The 23050-nt window shown below is 42.1% G+C and overlaps 1 protein-coding gene across 1 annotated transcript; it reads right to left on the reverse strand.

Annotated features, from left to right (window-relative positions):
* Positions 1 to 14993: 14993 nt before the first annotated feature.
* Positions 14994 to 17920, reverse strand: GAS1 (growth arrest specific 1). Its single transcript, XM_026088514.1, has one exon. The coding sequence runs from the start codon at positions 17543 to 17545 to the stop codon at positions 16565 to 16567; it is 981 nt and encodes a 326-aa protein (XP_025944299.1). The 5' UTR covers positions 17546 to 17920; the 3' UTR covers positions 14994 to 16564.
* Positions 17921 to 23050: the final 5130 nt, after the last annotated feature.

A 23050-nucleotide genomic window follows, 5' to 3' on the forward strand; every position in this document is an offset into this window, starting at 1 on the left:
TCTGAACATGTACAAATATATACAAAAGGGGAATGAATAAAGGGTGCCTTCTGCAAAATAAAGATGGAAAATTGCACACAAGAGATGTTACTCAGAGTGCACTCTTGAGAAAGCCTTGGAAAATCTGGTGATGTTTGTAAGATGACTGAGATCCAGACCAGTGTTTGAAATATACTAACTAATACATTTAATTTCAGAAGAAAATAAAGAATAGCATACAAAAAGTAGTGGTGTGTCATGTGTATCTGTAAACAGAATTCAGTGTTACAGAACCTATGCAAAGTAATATCCAAAACAAAGGACAAATATGCTGTGGTGCTAATAAACTGTTTACAAATTTGAAACAAATTAGGCAAAACAATGAAAGAAAAGGGCTTCACTGTAGCCTGCATGACCTAGATGTACTCAACAGTACAACACTGTCTGACTGTAGCTGAATTAATAATGCCTCTTTGCTACTTCAGCCACTACGTTTTACAGTTGTGTCTTTTAACTGTTTTTCCCTATGTAAACACTTACTATGGAGAAGCCCCAAATTTTCCTGAGTGCCTCTGAAGTCATCTAGTCCCCCTCTCTGTGCCTAGTCAAAATCAACTACATTTTGTAAGATGTTCTTAAAACTTGTCAGTGAGGGAAGCTCTCTTGTCCTTAGTATGTATGAGTATATATCGTCTCCTCTGATCATAAGAAACAACTTATTCCCTACTTCCTTGAAGCAGGCTTTTATGTTGCTGAGAACTGTTATTGCCTCCTCTCAGTATTCTGAGCTTCATCTGAATAAGTTTCTTTCAATTTACCAGGTGAACCATGATCCCTAGATCTTTGATCATTCTCACTTCCTTTTTCTGGACTCTCCAGCTGTTCTTCTTCATGAAGTCTTATGTTCAAACCAGAAACAGACTCCAGCAGAGCTTATTGGAGATGAGTTACTACCTAAAATGCATTTCAGGCAATATTCCTGTTTATAAAGTCCAATAAGAGGATGATCATGTTTTGTGATGGCATGACATTATTCAGCTTGTATTCAAGTATGTTACTTTGTGCCACTGAGTACTCCTAGAGATACGAAGGATACTGCATTTATCTTTATGAAGTTCTAATACATTTTTCCAAACATTTTCTTCAGTTTGCCAAGATCAATTTATATTCTATCACATTGTACAATGAAATTCCCTTTTCCCCCAGCTTCACACCATCTTCATGATTAATAAGAATATTCTGCAATCCATCAACCAAGTCATTAAGAAAAATGAATAAGCCCAGCAGAAACAAATAATACAAGACCCAGGACTGACCCTGCAGAACCTTACCCCATCCATCCATCCCTCTAGCCATCCAATTTGACAGTGAACTATTGATGACCACTCTTTGACTATTGCTTTCTACCAGTTTTGCACTCATCCAGATTTGTCTAAAATATCCTTCCCTAGCTTACTTAAGCAAATCTCATGTGAGGCATGTAACAAACTTCTAGAGTCCAGATATGATGTTACTGGTTCTCCTCTATCCACAAAGTTTAATATTTTCACAGGATTAAAGGATGGATGGATGGATGGATAGAAAGTGGTTTGCTCTTGATAAATCCAAGCTGGCTGTTACTCATCTCCTCAGCTGATTCTTGCTACTTAGAATTCATTTGTTTTGATTATTTGTACCAGTATCATCCCAGGAACTGAAGTTAGAATGACCTATGACTCCCTGCCTTTTCCTTCCCCCTGCTCTCCTTTCAAAAGCAGTTCGTCACGTTCTGGTTTCTGGAGTTTTATGTACTTTCTATGAGTTCTTGGAAACAACAGCTAAAAGTTCTGAAATTGTTCCATTCAACTTTGTAAGTACTATAGGATTAATTTCCTATTGATTTTAAAATATCTTATTTGACTATTGTATCAAGCATATTTCCCTATTCTGGCCTGAGATCTTGCCCTTTATTTATTCATATTATTTCAACTAATCCTGATTCTAAGTGATTTTTTTAAGGAAAATAGAAACCAAAAAGGGAACCAAGCATTCTGGCATTCTCACTATCACATCTCAAATTCAAGCAGTGTGCCAAGGCCTTTTTTGGTCTCCTTTGTACCCCTTATGCACTTACAGAATATTTTGCTTATGTCCTTTGTTACTTATCTCTTAGTTTATACATCAGACTTTCTGATTTTGCTCCTGAATTTCTGTGCTGTTCTTCTATGCTATAATCACTTGAGATGATTTGCGTTTTTTCATGCTCCTCCTTGTGTTTGAGGCCATTGAGATCTTGTGGTTCGGCCATATTGCTCCTGTTGGTCCTTCCACTCTGGCTCCTCAGTGAGATAGTTTGGCAATCTGTCTCATTACAACTGTTTTAAAACAGAAGATTCACTGACAAGACAAATCCTGGACGTTCCCCAGGCTAATACTTCATTACACTGCTAAGGGGTCAAAAATCAAAACCTATTAAAAAAAAAAAGTAGGAAAAAAAAGGGAGAGGATTTTCCCTTCATGCTCCCAGTAGCTCTGGGGGGAAGGCAAGGCAGGGTAGTTAAGGACCTTGGGTATGATTGTAATTCATAAGACATCGTGAGATCTGTGCCTTATAAAAGACAACTGGTGTCAACAGAAACTGTGAATACCTGACTTTTCTGAAGAATTAAGCTCCAGCTGATGTTTATCTAAGTGCTGTTAAACGCTGTTGTCTGTGCTGACAGTGCAACTGCACTACCAATATCTCAGTCATCATTTTGAAAAGCTTTTCAATGATACCATGTAAAAAGCAGTGCTGTTAATTTCATGAAGGTTTGCATGCACATATTGTTGTGTACAACAACAGGCCAGATCAAGAGTTCTAGGCCTGGGGAATTTGGTCCAGAAAGCATTTCTGGCTTGGTAAGAAATGCCTTTTGAACACTTGTCTCATAGATCAGAATGCAGATCATTGATCTGGTATCATAAGGCCCAACCTTAATAAGGCTAAAAATAATGCTGAATTCATAAGGAGTGACTGAGTTCTGGGAATATTCTGTGAGGCACAGCACTACTTTAAACTCTCCTTATGGTGGGAAATCAGAGGGGAGGAAGCAGACCGCACTATGGTCTTTTGGCTTGATGCCAGAATGCTGTACAGCCCAGAGCAGAAAAGATAAAATGCAAGTTTTTGTATTTAAGTAGGTATATAATGATAGGAGTTTAAGAGGAAAGGGTGGCAGGGCTGGAAGCCTTATGGGTAAGTACACTGTAAGAATCGTAATGATGAGAGTGGCACAAAAGGGCTTTTAAAGAGGTGAGAGATCAAAGTCGAATTTGTCCCTAATAACTTGGAGCGCTCAGCATTTGTTTCCCTCCTACTCTATATCATGCTCATTGAACTGAACTACAGTTAGGCTATCGGGCCTGCAGAAGGCCTGGGCAATAATGGAAAAAAAGCTGCTCTTAGATGAAATAAACAAATGGAAAGAAGTCAAGGAACTCTGAAGGACTGAGTAGTACTATGACATTCTGTAACAAGCCAAAGCTAACAAGTCAGTATGATAAAATAATAGAACAAAATGATGATAGGGTGTCATTTTTTTGTATAAAAGATATGTAACCAATGTCAACTTTCTAACAGGTGCCTTGAGAATGTCAAAACTTTGTTGTCTGGCAATAAGAAGTATTCCTATCTTTTTTTCTTTCTCATTAAAGACTTCTTTCTCATTATTGCTAACCTGTCTGCAATTAATTTAACTGTATTGTTACCAATTAGATTTTATTTGACTATAATTGCATTAAGAACCATAGTGGATTGGTTTCTCTAGCCCAGTACTCTGCTTCCAGCAACAGCAAGTAATATATGCTTAGGGAATCTGTACAAACCAGGGAATGTGCAGTGTGATCCTTTTCCTGGTAAAAATTCCCAGTTACTGACCATCAAAGCATCACAAGCTTTGGTGAATTTAAATTTCCATCTCTGTATAGGTCAGAGCATCTTAACTATCTTTTAAAGAAATCAAATGGAAAAGGGCTAAGTGGTTATTATGCAGCAAACTTTCTCAGAGATGAAAAATCTAACCCTCTTGAGTGCATTATATTCCTGTCTTTAACTACTGATTACATCATGATGTTCTCTGTCCACAGAAACAATACTATCTACTTGCAGTAACAACCAAGCAGTAATGCCCATAATATTACCCTGAAAATGGCTATCTTCCTATTGAGAAAAAGGAATATATTATACTCTATTACTATTCATGATCTCTCTGCTGACACTGCCCAAGAAGTGTCAGTTAATAGTTACTTATTTTGTTGATTATATGATGTAGAGAGATTCATCCACTGAACACTGAACTGAGATACTTAATCCATTGCATTTAGGGCTATAGTAACCATTTGTGGTCATTACTAACTCAGATACCTCGAGCTAGAAACACTCATTCATGACTAATTCCCTGAATGAACAGGTTCAATCCATCCACATTTTCTTGTATTTGGAAACCATCTAAAAGAAAGGAAAAGAGTGTTTCTGTATCGAATGTTACGTGCAGATCTGCTCCTCTTATTGTAACCAAAAAGTTGTAATAAAGCTAGAGTTAGCACAGAAAAAAAGCAAAAAGCATGATCAAAGGCATGGAATGGATGCCTTAGAAAAGGGAAGATTGAGAAGCGATGTGAAAAAGCTCTATGAAATCACTGTGTGGCAAGAGAGAGGTATCAAGAAACAATTTTTTACTGTTTTTTCTGCTGCAAAAAACAAGGTGTCGGGTGGTGAAGTCCCAAAAAAGAAAAGGAAAGCCTTCTTCAAATGAAGCATAGCTAAACAGTGGAACTCCTTGCCAGAGGATACTGAAAATGCAGAAGGTGTAGGTGTAACCTGACAAAGTGACGATAGAAAAATCCAGTCAGGAGTACTAAGTACTTCCAAAAAACCAAAACCATTGTTACTCTAATTCTTACTCTGCCTCTTCAACTGTCATACATGTGAAAGAAAAACTGTAAGGTTTATGTGTGAATATTATTCTACTAAAATTTCAAAGTAAATCTTGGTTGGTGAAGACAGAATCAGATTACTGCAAAAATGTGTGTATATTCGTGAAATTTGGAAAGCTGAGGCAACATGTTAACAGGTACCAGTCCAAACTCAGAGAGGAGAGGCTGTGTATTCAAGTGAGCACTGGAGAGTCTTGGGGCTTCTTTCAAGTAGAGTGTTTTGGGAAAAAGGATCCCCTACCAATAGCAACCTTGCACAGGTACCATCTTCTTCAGTTCCCTCATCAATGCTGTATTCCCAAAACATACTTCTCTTTGTAGTGCCAGCCTCAAGCGCTTGCTATCCAAACTCTCCATAACACTCACGCTGCCTGAGGACTGGTGGTATGACCAGGAGCATCACAGATATTGTTGTAAGTTTTCAATACCACTTCAGAACAAAGAAATAGGCAGACACAGATATTAAAGCTTATGGTTTAATTGCAGGGCTACCTGTGTCTTTTGTGGGGATTATCTAAATACTCAGTTATAATAAGGGTTAATATGAATTACTAATAATAATGTGTTTTGTAAAGCGCAACAATTGATGTCTCTTTATCCTGTCTATATCCTGACAGGAAAAATGATTTTGCAGGGGCTAGGAGAGTGATGTCAAGATAAAATCATAGAGCAGTTCATATCGAACAAGTGCTCAGCATTCACCAGTGTTTAAAAACACCCACTCCCCAAATTCCACATATGTGTTAATTTTATTTACATGTAGTAGAGCCAAATGTTTTAAGACTATATATGACTGGGCAAAGGGGTACGCATTTTATTAAATCAATGCACAAATCAATTAAATATTTTAATATGAAATAAATATATATAGATTTAATATTAAAATACATGTGGGTGTATTTGAATGTGCAACTAGCCCCCAAGCATATTCACTCTCCACATCAGTCATTCAAAAGTGCAGGTTATAATGGCAATTCATTTTTTAAAAGATCTGGGAAAATAGCTGGGGAGTCAGTTCCTACAGAGATTACAGAAAGGAGTTATGTGAAGGATAAAATCTTGCTTAAAGTCTCTTCAGTTCTGCCTCTTATCTAGTAGTCACAGTTATGCCAAATGTCTTACCATTTTTTCATCAGGGATCAGATAATAACTCAAAAGCCTCAGTCAAAACAAACTCTCTGAAAAGATCTTATGAAATCATTTCTCCTTGCAAATCCATAAAAATCGCCTCAGACTCCTTATCAATAGAAGGGCTTAAAGAGGGTGCAGAAGTCATTGAATTATGATGTGCTTGTTTTAATGAAATTCCACTCCTGCTGGGATGTTCCCTGCAGATTTTCCATATTTCAGCATGGGAAAGGTTTGATGCTTTCCTGCCGGTGCCAAGAGTTAATTGAAAACATTTCAGGATAAATTCAGCTTGGGGGCCAATGCTCCCATTCCTTCATTATTCTTAACAATAATAGAGGAGTAATACAATTATTAATAGGCATGTTGTATCCTCTTAAAGTGGCAGTGTGTTTCTGAAACCGTGTCTTTCGCATTCTTTTTCTTAAGCAAATCTGAAACAAATGAAAGAATAGAAATCTGAGGAGAAAGCAAGTCTGGCTGATATATTATACTGTTTATCACTTTTTTTTTTCACACTAAGCACTTAGCTATAGTTAAATACAGATAGTTACTTTAAAAAAATAAATAAATCAGTCATCTAGACCAGGATTTCCTGAAGATTTTTATGTTTAAAGCACCAGCCTTGGTTTGATATCAAATTATTTTCTTTTAAAATATGGATATCCTCAGACTTACTGAAGGAATTTCAGAAAAGTAAAATGCATTATGTAATAAAACTGCTAGTATGTTAAAGATTAAATCAGTTTTGAAATCACATCCCCTTCTTAGGGTTTATGTTTTTAGTATACTAAATCTGAAATAACATCTTTCTCCTCAATACTTGAGATTGCCTTGCTGGCTGAGGGCTACTTATCTGTTATCTCCAAAGGCAAACAATTTATATTGTAACATTTGCAGGAAACAGAACTTTCATTTTCATTAATTTTTTTCTGACCTACAGTCTTGACACATTCATTGCAATTTTGTTGGTATTTATGTGCTCCTGATGATTCAAATATTAACATACTTATAAATAGTTAGGGAAACATTTCCAAAACAAAGTTTGTTTTCATTTAGCTTGTTATCATCATTAAGAATCAAAGGATGATGACAAAAAGGTGTACCATAATGCTTTCCCAATTTTAGGCAACTGTATTCCAAATGCTCAGGCAAAAAAAATGGAATTTGTTTTTATCTCTTCCTCACACTACTTCTCCCCAAAAAAGAAAATTCAAAATATAAAGTAGCTCTGTTTGCTTGCAGAACTGTTTTTACCATAAAGCTTTGTCATAAAGGATCACAAAATCAGTCCAGACAAACTGAAGTTAAAGAAAGGATTCCTATGGGCTACAATGAGTCAATGTCATTTGTATCATTTCAGAAGCCAAAGGCTGCATCTGATTTACTACAGCTATTCCCTTTTTTTTTTTAATGGAAGCCCTGTCAGTAAAAGACTATGAACTGGGCTCCAGCCCATTTTGACAGCAGACATGAGAGTTAAAACTGCCCAAGTGTAGAAAGCTCTTCAGACAGAGCTGAGATGGTTTAACCAGCTTTCTGCACCCTCTCTTAATCTTCTCACACAGAAGAACAGCAGGGGTAAAAGGGATTAAGGCTGGAGCACATTTCCAACTGCTACTCCCCAGCCAACGCAGCATCCCAGGAGACAACTGGAAGCAGGTGTAATTTAAAGCAGTTTTTATACCTTACTCCAAGGGTAGAGTCCAGATAGAATCAGGCCCCAGATTAGGGGCAAACAGAGCTTTTGTAGTTTCTGTTTCAGCTCTCCCGAGAGCCACAAAATCTGATGAGTCAGAGCTGCAGGTCCCACAATGCAACCGTCTGCCTCAATTTGCACAGCAGAGCACTAAGGCCTCCCCAGGCTCAAAATCTGGCCTGAGAGAGCACTGCCCCACCATGCTTTCTTTTGTGCTGATAAATTCAGCAAATTTTCCCTTCAGAAGCACTTTGAGAAAATAAACTTTGCTCCAGTGAATTTCTGAAAAAGGCAAGCTTCAGCTGGCTCGTAGATAGAGCTTATAGGATGGGACACTTTTTTATGCAGAGGAGGTATTTGGTTGATACTGCTCTTTTCCTTGCTTATTACACATATGTCTAGGCAAATCAGACAATATTCTGACCACAATATTTCCAATGAGCTCTGAAAACAGTCATGATTATTTCTGAATGTAATGAAAGGGAGTTATATTTGGACTCCACATGCAGTCAGTATATTCTGAAATTTAGTCTAAAATTGCCAGAAATGAAACCACACAAGGTTTATATAGCTCAAAAGGAAAAAGGTGTCGCAATTTCTCAGATTTCCCTATCTTTCCTATCAGCTTCTTTTCGAAAGATGTTATCTGCATTAGAGCAATAGTATTTGCATATTAATACTCCTTCTTTAACACATTCAGGCACTCAGGTTTACATATCTCAGTTGGTTCTTGGCCAACTGTCTAAGCTACACTAGGCTAATCCCAAGGGTTACTTTTTGACCTAAAGCCTGTTGATTCACACAACCTCTTCTCAATTGTCTTCTCAAACACCATCTATTACAGTGATCAATCTTTCACTCTAAGAATGGAAATAAAGTCATAGGCCAAATAATGGCATCACTTACCCTATTGTAAACTCATACTACCTCTAACAAGAGTCAATAATTTAGTCCTATGTAAACAAAATGCTAAGTCATAAAAAGTTAGATGTTTTGGACAAGATATTTGTCATGAATGTTCTTTCAGTCCTTCTTATATAATACACTCCTCTATAATTCATACTCATCTATGGCCTCAGTTCCTGAGAGGCATAGACCAAGACATATTGGTCAGTATTTGATTTTCCCATTTCCTTTATCTTAATACTGATACACAAACATACAATATGCTCATTAATACACTAATATGCATAAGAAGGTAAGATTGCACAAAAGTTTCTATGGACTCCTGCTTTACCTTCTGATATACTCCACTTCTGCATGCTGCCCAAAATGTTTTAACAAGTTTAGAATGACACCATAACTCCTGAAAAGAGTAACAGGGAGATTGTTACTACCGAGTAACTATTCTGATCATACATTATTTTCAACAAATAGTCTAATAACCATTTTATAATTACACTCTCCTGTGCTGGAATGCAATAGGACTTCAGAAGATAGGAAGGAATATTGATACAGAAATTCACAGATCTAGGTGCCATCATGCTAAAAATATAAAGATCATGTCTACAATAGCACTTCACTGCTATCATTTCAATTAGAAGAAGGCTTAGTGCCATTGTCTGTACTGCAGTGCCTGTATTTGTTCTGTTTAAACCATCTAACCTCTTACATGTTTGAACAATGAAAACTAGCCTAAGCCAAATACACACTCACAACACAAAAGTAGTAGGTGACTGAATTATTTTAGTACAAGACATTACAAGCAGGTGTGGCTTGATTTTTGTGTTAAGTGAGAACATCTAACAAGCTATCTTTATTTCCATGATGATGTGTGTTTTGTGACTATACAGAATACTGTAATCTCGCAGATAGCGCTATGTTAAAAATATAGACTCTGTCAGCATGCACAGGCGAAGGCCCAGTTTTCTTGTATTTCTGTTGTTTTGAGTCACCAAGATACTGTGGTGATGAGTGCCAAAGACATGTTTATAAACAACTATTTCTCACAGAAAGGGAAGGGAGGTCTCTTCTGCACTTTCAGTTTCCTCCAAATTCTCTTCCTAGTACTGTCTTTCCGTCTTCCAGTCAAACCACCCATTTTTCAATTCGTGTTACCATCAGACACTTTCCTTTTCCTCCTTACATTCCCTTACATTTCCATATTTCCCATCTATGACAGTTCCTTTCTCCCTCTTGTCTCCAAGTCCTGCAGTAAATGGTATATGTTGGTCTCCAGCCTCTTCCTAAACTTTCATTGATCCCTTCCAACTGTTTTCTGTCTCTCTGCCCCTGTGGACAGTAGCAACCTCATCTTGTCCCCAGCACTGTAGCCCCAGCATCTCCACTGCAGTGCACCATATCTGCTCCTCTGCCTAATCTTACTCTAGGTCTAGTCATCTTGGATTTCCCACTGTCCTTCCCATATTAACATCACAGAACTATAGCAAGTTGTTTGGAAGGGACCTCTGGAGTTCGTCTAGTCCAACATTCTACTAGAAGCTGGACTACAGCCAACACAAGGTCAAGCCAGCTGTGGCCATGTCTAGCCAAGGCTGAAAACCTCTAAAGATAAGCATCCCAGTTTCTCCTGGCAATCCATCCCAGTGCTGCACTACCCATCCTGGTGAAGCTTTCCTAATGCCCAGTCTGAACCTCCCAGCTGCAGTTTGTGCCTGCTTCCCCTTGTTGTGCCATCCACCTGTACCAAGAAGTTTTTGAACCTGTAGTCTTTGCAATGTCCCTTTCAGTAGCTGTAGGTGGCTGTTGGATTACTGGTAGTTTCTTCTCTGACAGCTCAGCTCCCATCCTCTCCTTGCAGACCACAAGCTCTAGGCCCCTAGCCATCTTGGCAGCCTTCCACCCTCTTCAGCTTCTCAATATCCTTCTTGAACTTGGAGGTGAGGAGATGGTCTCCAACCTGGACACAGTGTTCCAGGTGCACCCTCATGAACACCAAGTACAGGGGGAGGATAACTTCCTACTCAAGGTTCCAGAGAGAGGGAAAGAAAAATCCCTCTCTCCAAAGCTGAATACTCACCTTACTTCCAAATTCCTCTTCCTTTTTGGCCCTACTGACATTATCAGGGCCTGTTATCTTAATTTTTTTTTCCCCTTCTGTTATTTTCCATCTGTGTCTCAGCTAACTTCTTGATGACTTCTATAGCTTCTTTCTCCTTATTAGCAAGTCTACTATTTCTTCATTCTCCAAACCTTCTCTACACAAGGGTCATCCTATTTCCTCACCTTTCCTTCCTCCAGCCTATTCAAAATGCCACCTTTACAACTGTATCTCTCTCTCTACACAGCAATATCATTTTTCCTGTACCACTTTATTAATGTATTTCTGGATTACCTACACCCCACACTTTAATTTCTATCCCGTTTTACTAAACCTCAGTTCATCTGTTTCCTTACTCTAGGATCTCCCTTCTCCCCTCCCTGAAGTATATCGAAGGTATAATGTTAATACTATGTCACTACTTGTTTTAAAAAATCTCTCTTCATGCACATTCACTCTGTACAATAATATCCACTGGGCTCATAATAAACTAATGAAAAGACCTTTAATAAACTGTTTCATCAATGAGTATCTTTATTTGATTTTGGACACCAAATGTTTATCACTAGCAGTAGCTACATAAATCATCCCTCTTTATTGTTTTATTTTTATGCCCTTCAGTTACATTTGCACTGCCTGAGTTTTGGAGGTAAATATCCAAAATATTAGCTGAAAGCTTCCTCAGAAAGCAAATCTTTCCCACATCCTTCCCTGCAGTTCCTCTTTAAGAGGTGTCAGCACGGCTGAGAGAATGAAGTGGCTCCACATTGTTTGCCTGAACTATTATGTGTTTAACATTTCCATAACAAAAGTGCCACTCGACTTCTCCCCGATTAATGCAGCTCGAGGGCTCTTGTCCTCCTTTAATAAAACATTGTTGAAATCATTTATTTAGAGCCCCTGGTTACTAGTGGGAGAATGACCATCTTTGTGCCAAAATATAGTGTATACAGTCCACTATTTTGTAGTAGATCATTCTGTTATTTAAGAAATTGATTAAATGGATGTCTTAGAAAGTATTTATGCTAATAGCGCATTACTTATGTCATTCAGACAGTCAATGTGAGCCTTTTCAACTGTCTACCACAGCCTCAAATAAAATACAGTAACTTTCGACTTTACTGCTTACAAATCTGCATCACAGACTTGAAATCACACACAGAAGCACTGCTATCCCATTTAAAATCATGTTGTGCTGCAAGCCTACCTATTTTTCTTGAGAGTTTGCAAAGGGTATGTCATCAAGGGCAGTGTGGCATTCTGTGATGTTATTACTGGGGACAGGAACAATATCCATTGAACAGTCTGAATTTGTTTTAGTGGCATTGAAGATGCAATGTAGCTAAGTCAGCCAAGCAGCGCTTTCCATGACTCAGCTGATGATGACTTTGTGTCCCACCACTTTTTGTATGTGCACCTTGGCTATTTTGGAATTCCTCCCATCCCCCTCCAGTATACTCAAAACAAAACAAACAAAAAAGCAAGTAATCATGTAATACTGAATGGTTTTGCCTTACACTGGGATGGGATTTCTTGTTCTGTACGTGCAAAGTTGTCTGTAGTCACCTTTGCACCCATACCACACATGTTCGTTACACGCGCATGCTGGGAGTAAGAGGTCCAGTACCCTAACAGCTCTTACAAGGAGTGGAGAGGAGACCGTAACTAAAATCCATCAGACTTTCCTATGTGACCATAAAAGACTTGACCAAACCAGAGCTTTCCTATCCCTCCTTGTAAGGCTTCATTTCATATTTATTTTGAAAGTTATGTATGCCTGCCTGTATACATTGGTGTATATTGTTAAAAATAAACAGAGACCTTATGTTATGTCCATTGTGATTGCATACAAAAGCTTTGCTGTGCGCTTGGGTGATCAGTGAAGCTTGAATCTCCCTCTATTTACTGTATGGTCACTGTCAGTTCAATGAACTGCCTCCTTGTTCTCCACTATTGTCCCACACTCCCTTAAACATTTGTCACTGAAGTGCCTCCAAAGACAAATAAACTGTCACCAAGAATTCAAACCTGGTAACTGAGAATAAAAAGGGAACAGATCCTACTGGATTATTTTACATGAAATGGTAGAGGGTTCCTTCTCCCCCCAGAAGAGATTGTCTGGACAGGACCTTGGCAAAGAGCACTTTCAAATATCCAGAAAAATGAGAACTTCCTTTCCTGTGGAAAATCTCCTCTCTCAGGGAATGTGAAGCCTTTTCCTTGTTTAAAGCTATCCTTACTACATCCCTTGACATTTTGAGAATTTCCATTCGTCTCAAAATCAAGCGAGAGAAATATAAATTTGATGGACACCAACATCTGTACAGCCTCTGTAGGCTGGGACACACACCAATAGACGCAGCCATTCCCCCTGGAAATTGTGCTTACTCTGACAACACGACTAATTCCACAAAGTTATATCTTTGCGAGGAGGGGCTTGTAGGACAGAATTAGTTCAGCTGTATTTATTGTACAATTATTTAAATTAAAATGATCCACTTTCTGTGGGGAAGGAAGATAAAGATGAGTCCTCCCTCCCCACTGGTGCTCAGTGTTGATTTATTCCAGGCAGATGCTTTTGACAGGAGCCTGTAAAATCAAGCCTTGAGTTTATTGTAGCAGTTAATTATCAGTCCTTTTCTACTGCTAATGTCTTTACTCCTTGCTGAGGAAAAACAGAGGCTTTTTACTGGGACTTAATTTTTCATCAAAAATGAGTCTTCGCCAGCACAAAACGTTGACAAACTGAAAATATGTTTCAGAGCATCTCCCAAGGAACTGGAGAAAATATTTAAGATCATCCCTAAACAATTGCAAACTCAGCATTTTGTAAAGAAAGCTGATTCCATTTACAAGTCTCACTCTACTACTCTTTGTTCTCTTCCTAAAGAAACAATGTTTTCAGCTTTGTTTTAACAATAAGATTACTCAACCGTTCAGATGACTTTAAAAACAAACTTAAGATCATAGCCACACACCATGCTCATACACTTGTTTGGTATCACAATGATTTCAGGGTTGGTTTATGTGTGTGCACACGCATCTGTGTATGTGTATCTCTGGGCAACCTAATTACATTCACACCCTAAATAAATATTAAAATAATCTGTCATTGAAATAACTAATCCCAGAAGCTGGGATTTCTAATTTTGTTGATTTATACAACAGACAGATGTGGATTTGCCCTCTGTCAAGATCTGGTAAAATGAAAAAGGCACTATCTTGCTAATCTGTCGCCCCCTCAGTCAAAGTTTATTTGTGGTAGCTTTTAAACTTCTGACTTGCCTTGCAATCAAGGCGTTTAAAATGAAAAGCTTTAAATAAACAGCACGAATAAAAGATAAATAAACCTTTTTTCCCCTTCTTCCTTTTTTTTTTTTTTTTTGTGAGTGCCTAGCTTGACACAGTCCAAACTCAAATCCCCAGAGGACTGAGCTCTCTCTTTTGTGTTAATGTTTAAAAGATTTTCCAATGCTGGAGTTTATTCCTACTGCAAACATTTCTATTTACAAGGTCAAGTGTATCAGCACTCGACACAGCTTAAGAGTGTAATTATTTATCTAAGGGCGTTTGAGTGTAGATCAGTAGCTCTGGCAGCAAACCAGGCTTCAGCACGATGCAAAGCAACTCCTAAGAACAATATTGCAAGATCTGGTAATTGCTGATCACCCCAGTTTGTTGACTTTTGCATTCTTCATTGTGGGAAAAAGCAGGCTGAATGGCAAACTTTCATGCATTTTGTTGCAAACCACTTGAGGCATGCACGACAGCCTGCAAGATTTGTTTGAAACACTCGCCACCTCTACGCATGTATTTCTCACCATCTACTTGTTTGTGTGCCCAGGAGCATTTCTCAGTGTCAGTGAGAGCAACATGCCTCCACTTCATGAAGAAAGCGCGCCACACGGATAAATTCTACATACATATAGAAGCAGTGTCTTTGAATTGTTTTACACTCTTCTGGCACTGGCATGTTACCATGCCAACGCATTATAAAATCAACCACTCTTTTAAAGTAGTACTTTCAAAGCTGTATTTACTTCTTGCACGTAATTATTCATTAAAGAAAGAATAGCAGTAATTTACATCTATGTAAAGCATTACAGGCAGACAGAGATTTGTGTTTGTTGATTGTTTTTGTTTGTTTTTGTGGTTCACTTCCCCCCTCCCTCCAACCTCGGGTGCTGAGAGTTCAAGTGTCCCTGGAAAACAACTTCACCACATCCATTATTTAAAGCTCTTTCTTTACTAATTTACACGTTTAAAAAATACACAAAGCCACAGATATTTAAAACATAGGCCTTTTTTATGCCTTCTATAAAAATACAAGGTTTAAGGCAGCTCGGAAATGCATTTATACAATTCTACAACGTTCATAAAGTCTCTCCAAATAAGAAAGTTAACTTCGAATCTATAAAATACACTGTACATTTGATGTTCTAGAGAATACTTCATTGTTGCTGGTATCCCTTTAAACATAAAATGAAATCTGTACCTTTCCAGAAAAGAATAGCAAATGCAATTATCTGGCAAATAGGATGTGGATTTAAAATTTTTATTTTTTTTAATAAATTATTCCCAAAGCATACAATTTATAAAATTCTATATACAAAGAAGAGCAACTGGTAACAAATCCCAGTCTTAAATACATTTTTATATAAGATTTACCAGAGGTCAGCACCCTGATATGAGGAGAGGCAATATAACTTTTCAGGATATTTGTACATACATGTTCTTGAGTTTAAAAGTGTCTTTCAAAGATGGCAGTGCAGAGCTCTTTTAAAACAAAAGTTGCATTGTTCAGTATAGCCAACAACTCTGAAAAAAATCAGCACTTTTTGTCCTTAGGTTAAAGAGAAAGAGACTTCTGCTGGCAAGCTTTTGTTATAGGGAAGATGTGTGTGCAAGAGGGAGCACTGTAAACCACCAAATTCATTCAAACTGTTATATTCTTAAATTTAATTAATGGCAGATGCGGTATAACCCTCTTCTGGGCATCACTTTACCATGAATAGTGATACTGGATGAATGATAATCAAGTTGTTAACTAACCAGTATTGCAACAGTTTTGGCAGCAAGTTGGGATAGCTCACCTCTTTCTAACCTTCATGTCAAATGCTAAAAAACAACTATTAGCATATCATTATTTGTTTTCTTTTGGGGCTGATGGTGGTAAGGAACCTACAGTAGCTTCGCTAGCAGTCTCTCTTTTAAGCTCAACTGCTTGCTGCTAACAAGAAGCCAGGGTGGAAGAAATTGCATAGTGCACACTAAAGACAAACAAACAAAAACAAAACCCACAGTTCTGCACCTCTCCCTCCATCTTTTTAGGTGCCGCGAACGCCGCGGCTGCTGGCTTACCAGGCCACAGCGAATTTAAAAAAAAAAAAAAAGCACCATCAGCAAAATGCTCTTGGGGGAGGGACAGGCATGAGGCCGGGAAAAAGTGTCCGGACAGGCGCTGTGGAGATCAACAGAGAAAGAGGGAGAAAACGTCCACCTTTAGGGAGATGTCTGGGTGAAGGGGGGGAGCGGGGCACGTGGAGGGGCGCTGCCCGAACTAACGGTCAAAGGATTAACGGTCAAAGAGTTTAAATCCCACTTCGTTCTGAGGCCCCCACCGCCCGCCGCCCGGGCAGCCCCAGCGCCTCCCGCTTCCCCCCGCCGCTGCAGACATTCCCCCCCCCCCGTGTGTGTGTTGCAGCAGGCGAGCAGGAGCCCCGCGAGCCGCCGGCCACGGCGAGCCCTGAAGCAAATGGGGGACGAAAATACAGGCGGAGGAGGGGAAGGAGGCGGGATCGCTAAAGCCGCGGCAGCAGCAGCAAGATGGAGGCCAGCAGCGCCCAGGCGGCGCGGGCGGGCGCGCCGGCGGCTCGGCCAGCACTATCCGTCTGCATGGGGAAGCCGGGCTCGGCGCCCGTATTGTCCTCCAGCTCGTCCCTCCCCTTCTGGCTCGGCTCCTCCTCGTAGTCCTCGTCGTAGTACTCCTCCAGGCCGCCGTCCGAGCCGCCGCTACTGCCGGCGCCGTTGCTGCCCGTGTCGGCGCCGAAGCAGAGGCGGGCCATGTTCTCCTTGACCGACTCGCAGATGGGCCGCTCCAGCCCGTCGCACACGCAGTCGTTGAGCAGCACGGCCTTGGGCACGGCCAGCATGTCCTCGATGACGGCGCGGCACTCCGGCGTGCAGCGCAGCCCGTTGAAGAGCTTCCCGCAGTAGGTCATGTAGCGGTTGAGCGCCACGCTGCAGCGGCTGTCCCAGTCGCAGCGCCGCCGCGCCTCAGTGCAGCCCATGACGCCGGGGCCGCCGGGGCCGCCGGGGCCGCCGGCCGCCGGGCTGCTAGTGCGGGGCAGGCAGGGCTCGATGGCGCGCTTGGTGGCGCGGCAGTTCTCGTCCTGCGCGCAGTCGCAGTCCTCCAAGGCCGGGCCGCGCCGGGTGTGGTTGAGCTGGATGAGGGCCGCGATGCAGTGGCTGGGGCACCGCCGCCTGGAGGAGGCGGCGGAGGCTGCAGCGGCCGCCGGCCCTTCCCCGCCGCCTCCCGGGGGCTGCTGCTGCAGGAGCACCGGGGCGCACGCCTCGGCGTACTGGTTGTAAGCGTAGCTGCACTCGGGCTCCCCCTGACACTGCAGCACCGCCTGCCAGCAGATCAGCCGCCGGCCCTGCACCAGCGAGCCCTGCGGCGGCCACACGGCGCCCAGCGCCGCCGCCAGCCACAGCCAGGCGGCGGGCAGCGGCCACCGGCGGCCGCCGCCGCCTCCGTGCCGAGCGGGCGAGCGGGCCACCATCGCGGGCGGCGACGGCGGCTGCTGCTGCCGCAGAGTCGCGGGGGAGAGGCGCCGGTAGACGAGGAGGAGGAGAAGAAGGAGCAGCTGCCGCCCGTGGAAAAGTTTGCGAAACTCCTGCCAACCGTGTGCATGAGGTCTCCTCGCATCAATCCATCCGCGCGGGCTCCGGGCCCCTCCAGCCCCCGGGAGCTGAAACCTGCGGGGCCGCGGGACGAAGCAGGCGCGCCCGGGGCCGTCCCGTGCCCCCCACCAGCTGCTCCCGGCTTGGCGACGGCGGCGACGGCGCCCGGAGAGGTGGGGGGAATCAGTGCAAACGGGGGCTTGGAGGAGAGCGGCTCCGGAGTGCGCTCGGGGGCTTGCAGGCTGCGCCGGGAGAGCTCATGGTGCTGCCCTGCTCCTCATGCAGATCCGTCTCTCTCTCTGTTTTTCCTCTTTTTTTTGCACAAAATAAATGCCCAGCTGCTGCTGCTGCTGCCTCCTCGGGAGCTTTTAACTCTCCGCTCGCAGCATCTCTGCACATGCCAGCCGCTCCGATCCCATTCACAGTCCCGGCTCCGCTCACTCCCTCTCGGTACAGGTTGCACTTTCGGGTAGAAGGGAGAAGAAATGTCCCTCCCTGTTAGCAAGAAGATAGCACAGGGGAAGGAAAAAAGTCAGGCTTCAAGGTCTCTCTTTCTCTCGGGGCGACTGATGCCGCTTCTGTTGTCAACAAGCCCCGCAAGCTGCTCTGCGGATCCGTCTGTGGATCTTTTTTCTTTGCAAGGCTTTAAATACAAAAGTGCCCTCCAAGCAGCAGCAACGTGCTCTGATTAGGCCTCATTATGCATGCATGGAAAAGCAAACAAACAAAAAAATTAGCAACGCTTCTTCTTTTACACATCCCCCAGCCTGCGCTCTCTCGCTCTCTTTCTCCTTTTCTCCACTTTTTTCTCCCTTCGCTCGGCCCCCTTTCCCTGCTTTGCGACTTGCCATTGGTCCAGCCTGTTGTTGAAACTTTTTTTTTTTCCCCTCCTCTCTTTACGATCTGCTGGAGGGAGGGAAGGAGAGAGGGGGGCTGGAGGGCAGCTCACATTCAAAGCTTGAAAGGAAAGGCTTAAGGAGAGTGACAGCCCCCCGAGGAGCCCCTCCTCCCGTTAAGGCGGCGCGGCGGCGGCGCGGCGGCCGGCCGAGGGGCGCGGAGCGGCGGCGGCCGGCTCGGGCGCTCCGCGGGACTCGCCGGGGGGCCGCGCCGCTCGGCCCGGCGGTCAGACGTGCCGGCTGCCAGCGGACCCGGGTACGGACCCGTACGGCTTCTGCAGCAACGTTGCTGTTGCGCTGAGCCAGCTGCCTCCACAAAGAAAAAGAAAAAAAGGCTCTAGCCTGTGTTGTGTGTGCGCCCAAACTTGCCACTTAGTCAAGTGAGGGCAGAGCTGCTTTCTGAAAGGTATGGAGATCAGGCTCAAAATGAGACTGACTTCGTTTTTACTGAAGTAACAGGGCTCCTGGTTTCAGTGTGGTAGTGCACGAAGAGCAAAGCTCAATCTAGTGCCGGTGTACTGCAACCATATAAGTACTGCTATGTCTTCAAGGATTGCTACTTTCCACATAGTGCATCCCCACTGCTTTTAAGCATGCTTGCATTAGTGTCTTGCTTGAGAATTTTGTGCGTGGGTTTTAGCACACTGACCTACAAGGATGTTTGCTCACAGACAAACAGTAAATTTCAGTATAGTTCTTTGATACTTCATGAAGATTTGCCAACTAGTTAAAAGTTGCTTGAAATCTGTTAGCTAAGAGGATGAGATCTGTTTTCACTGGAAGAAAAATACATTGCTGATGTCCTGCCTTCCTGCTACACTCTCTGCTCTTTTTACTTTCTTTATAAGGAAGTAGACACAAAAATATAATATTCAGTCACAATATGAGGAGTAAAACAAAATAAGTAGTGGTGCATTTACCCGTTGCCTTTCCTGTTAGTGCTACCTTAATTCCAGAGCAACATAGTCTTTGACCACAAGGGGCATCAGTATCTGCTGCCTGTCAAAACTGGCGCTTTTTTCATCCTTAGACTATATCAACTCCATCTGTCACAAAAATTAGGACGAAATCTGTTTTCCAGAACCTAAAGGAGCTTGGGTTCCTACACGATGTGGATTGATGTCTGTCTGAAAGTGCATGGAAGGTGGACTAGTGGTGTGGTATGGCTGGGAGTCAGCATGATTGATGTGTTGAGAAGCATTCATAAGCATTTGCTCCATTGTGATCAGTTTTACGCTCAGCTTGTGTTTCTCCTTCAGTACAGCTCTGCCTGTTCTGGTGCAAAATTGTGTTTGCTTGGTTTTTAAATCCATGAAAACTGACCTAAAGAGCTGCTATCCACCTACTTTATTGCTATTTCTTTTAAGCTTTATCTGGTTTGATAATGTTGTTAAAAATGCCAGGCACTGTTCAGTCAGGGTGCAGTAAATACACATCGCTGTCTAAGCTGGGCTTGTACATGCATTTATTCGCAGCCCCATTCACTGATGATGCTCAGTTACTGATGGAAGTCAGGTAGTTTGGGGTGGCTGAGGTGGAGACCTTGCATGCACTGTACAGAGTGCTGCTGCCCTGCCTGATTGCTGGGGAAACCAGTTCAGATCAGTGCTGGATGTGCAACTGGAAAGAAGGGTATATTTGGTCCAGGCGTACAGAAACAGACTGAGAGGGGGAATTGCAATGAGTCAAAATCACCTCCTGTTTGTGGGGCAGGGGCCTTCTGAGCCTCCCGACCGCGGCAGCAAGAATAGCTGGCTGTCCCCGTGGGGCTGCCCTCTGCGGACAGCTGGGGTGTGAGCTCTGCCACCTCCCAGCTCCCCCGTTCCTCTGCAAAAACCATCCAGCTCTGCTGTGTTTCATTTCTGAAGCAGCAAGCAGGCCGTACTTTGTGAGGAATGGCAGCAGCTGAACTCAGGACCTCCCAGGAGGGGGAGTAGAGGAGCCTTCGCTGCAGACCTGGCTTCCTTGCCTGGCTGGGAAGAGACTGTGTAATACTGCCTGAGCAGGAGAGTCAGTGCATGGTCCCGCGAGTGCCGACAGGCTTCCCTGGACAGTCACCCTGGGGACAGCGTTCCCGTGGCCTGCTAGTCTGACAGCATGGCACTATCTGTAGGCTGAGATTTTCACATACACCTTTCTGGTAAAGAAATATATGTATTCTGGTAAAGAAATATATGGTAAAAATAATAATGGACATGTCAACTTTAAAGTATGGAATTTATTATCTTTGGTATCATACAGCTGACAAAAAATACTGCCACAGAATAGCTGGGCGCTTCATTTTTCCAGACCTATTAGCCATATAGAATATAGTCACATACATCCAAGTTTATATATCCTTTGTCAATAAATTAACTTCTTAACATGGATTAGAGACATACTAGTCTGTCTGTTTATTTAATAAGCATTTGGAACCTGTCCCTATTTGTAATTGCCATTCTGGGTAAGGACTTTGGGGCTTACAGTGCTCTGCTGGAAGGAGGAAATCTTTTCCTCTGTGGAACTGGACCTAGGGAAATAACTCTCCAGCCTCTCTGTTTGAATGCAGGCTTTCTGACAGTAGAAATGGTTTTGTCAAATTCAGCTTTTCAGTTTTCGGAATAGCTCTAGACTGAACAGGAATGCAACTCTTGCTTTTTTTTTTTACAAAGTGCTATATAGAAATGTTTAATTCCTATGACTGGATGTATTGGTGGTAAAATAAGAGCCAGTGCCTTCTGGATTCCCAGATTTGCTACGTTTTCTGTTTGTTGCCCTTTCTTATGTTAGCAATTAATATTGTTCTTTATACCACTCCCCCAAATATAATACAGCATCAGTCTTCCATCACTAAGGGTTACTTTGTAAGCCAGAAAAGCCAATGTGTCTCTAATCTGGATTTATTGGAAACACTCCTGAACACCTTTTTTTTTTTTAAGTCTGATGTCTTTTTCCCCTTTTTATTTCACTCTCTTTCCTGATGGATCTCCTTTCCAGCTTGTTATTTCTTTATTCTCATATTTTCTTTTATTCTTTCTCTGATCTATTTTACATTGAAATTGTGTTTAGAAAATAAATAAGAAAATCAGACAGACACAAAAATAGTTGACCTTAAAATTTAGCAGTTCACATTCATATGTAATTAAAAATACATGGCTTATATATTGGGTTAATTCCTCTCAAATGATTTCTAAGCATATTTCTTTTATTGGATTATATTGCTTTTTTCTACATTTCAAGAGATTTACAGCTGCTATTAAAAATGTCTGGCAGGAGTCTTTTGAGTAAATTAGCTGATAAAGATTTCAGTTTGTGAGTCCAGTAATATCTCAGTTTGTGCCTGGCAGAGATCCCCAGTGAGGGAACACTCTTGTTCCTAAGGAACTGATTAAACTATGTTCTAATAGTGGATTTCACCTGTCAGTGAGAGGTAGCCTCTTACTGAATGCTCTCAGTAGTTCTGGGAGTGTTGGAATGATGGTGCCAGGGGATCACGGGCGGAAAAAGGTCCAACTCACTGATCAAGCTTTATCCGTAGATATGACGCAATGTGATGTCACTCACAGTAGCCTGTGGAGACGATGGTAAATATGGTCATGTGCATATGCTGATTTCTTGGATTTGACATGCCCTCAGAGAGCCATAAATAACTTTTGTGCTCCAAAGTTACAAAATAAAACTCTTTTGTGACTTACCAGATTCCCATGTCAGACTAGGAGGAAACAAGCATTAATGCTCTCCCAGGTGGTGTCTGCGTCAATGGAAAAGGGCAAGTGAAGGCATCTAAGTGAGGTCCTGCTTCAAAACTGGAGTAGTTTATCTTTTTATTCACTGTAGAGGAATGTTTGGGAGATTGGTCTTTTAAATTGGCCACCTAAATTAGGAGTGAAAACTCCCCAGAATAGTCATTCATTCAGTAGAATATGTACAGTTTTCCACTGTAATTGTCTCTCTTCTTTCTTACTCACTGTAGCCAGAAAGAAAAGTAATGAACAGGGATGATACTAAATAACTGTGCTGGTGAACAAACACCCCATTGAGCTGAAGCTCATGGCTGGTAGGACTACTGCAGATGACACTGTAGAATCATTAGACATTGCTACATTGGCTGTGCATTTCTAAGATTATCTTTGCCAGTGTACAGCCTTGTCAACATTACCAAGGGCATCCAACACCTGGCCTTCAGGCCAATTATTTTGAATTGACTCACATATATGTGTAATTCTTGATTAATCCCTTCTGGAGCAGGCTGACCATATATGCTTGCACACCACTCAGCCTGAGGATCCTTTAGACTCCCTATAGTACACTTCAGCCTTTTTCCACTCAAAGTGTGTCGCAGACTGCTAGAGTGTTTTGTTTAGAGCATGGTGCTTGAGACTATGTGTTGCATGCCGTGGGCTGTGGTTTGGGGAACATGTAGGAGAGCAAAGCATGCTGATGTAGCATTGGAGGACTATGCAGGGTGGCACAGTTGCATCTGTGTATCTAAGCATGGAGGTGCAACCC

Source organism: Apteryx rowi, unplaced genomic scaffold (assembly GCF_003343035.1).
Source record: "Apteryx rowi isolate R43461 unplaced genomic scaffold, aptRow1 scaffold_77, whole genome shotgun sequence".
In the NCBI taxonomy this organism is placed as follows: Eukaryota; Metazoa; Chordata; class Aves; order Apterygiformes; family Apterygidae; genus Apteryx; species Apteryx rowi.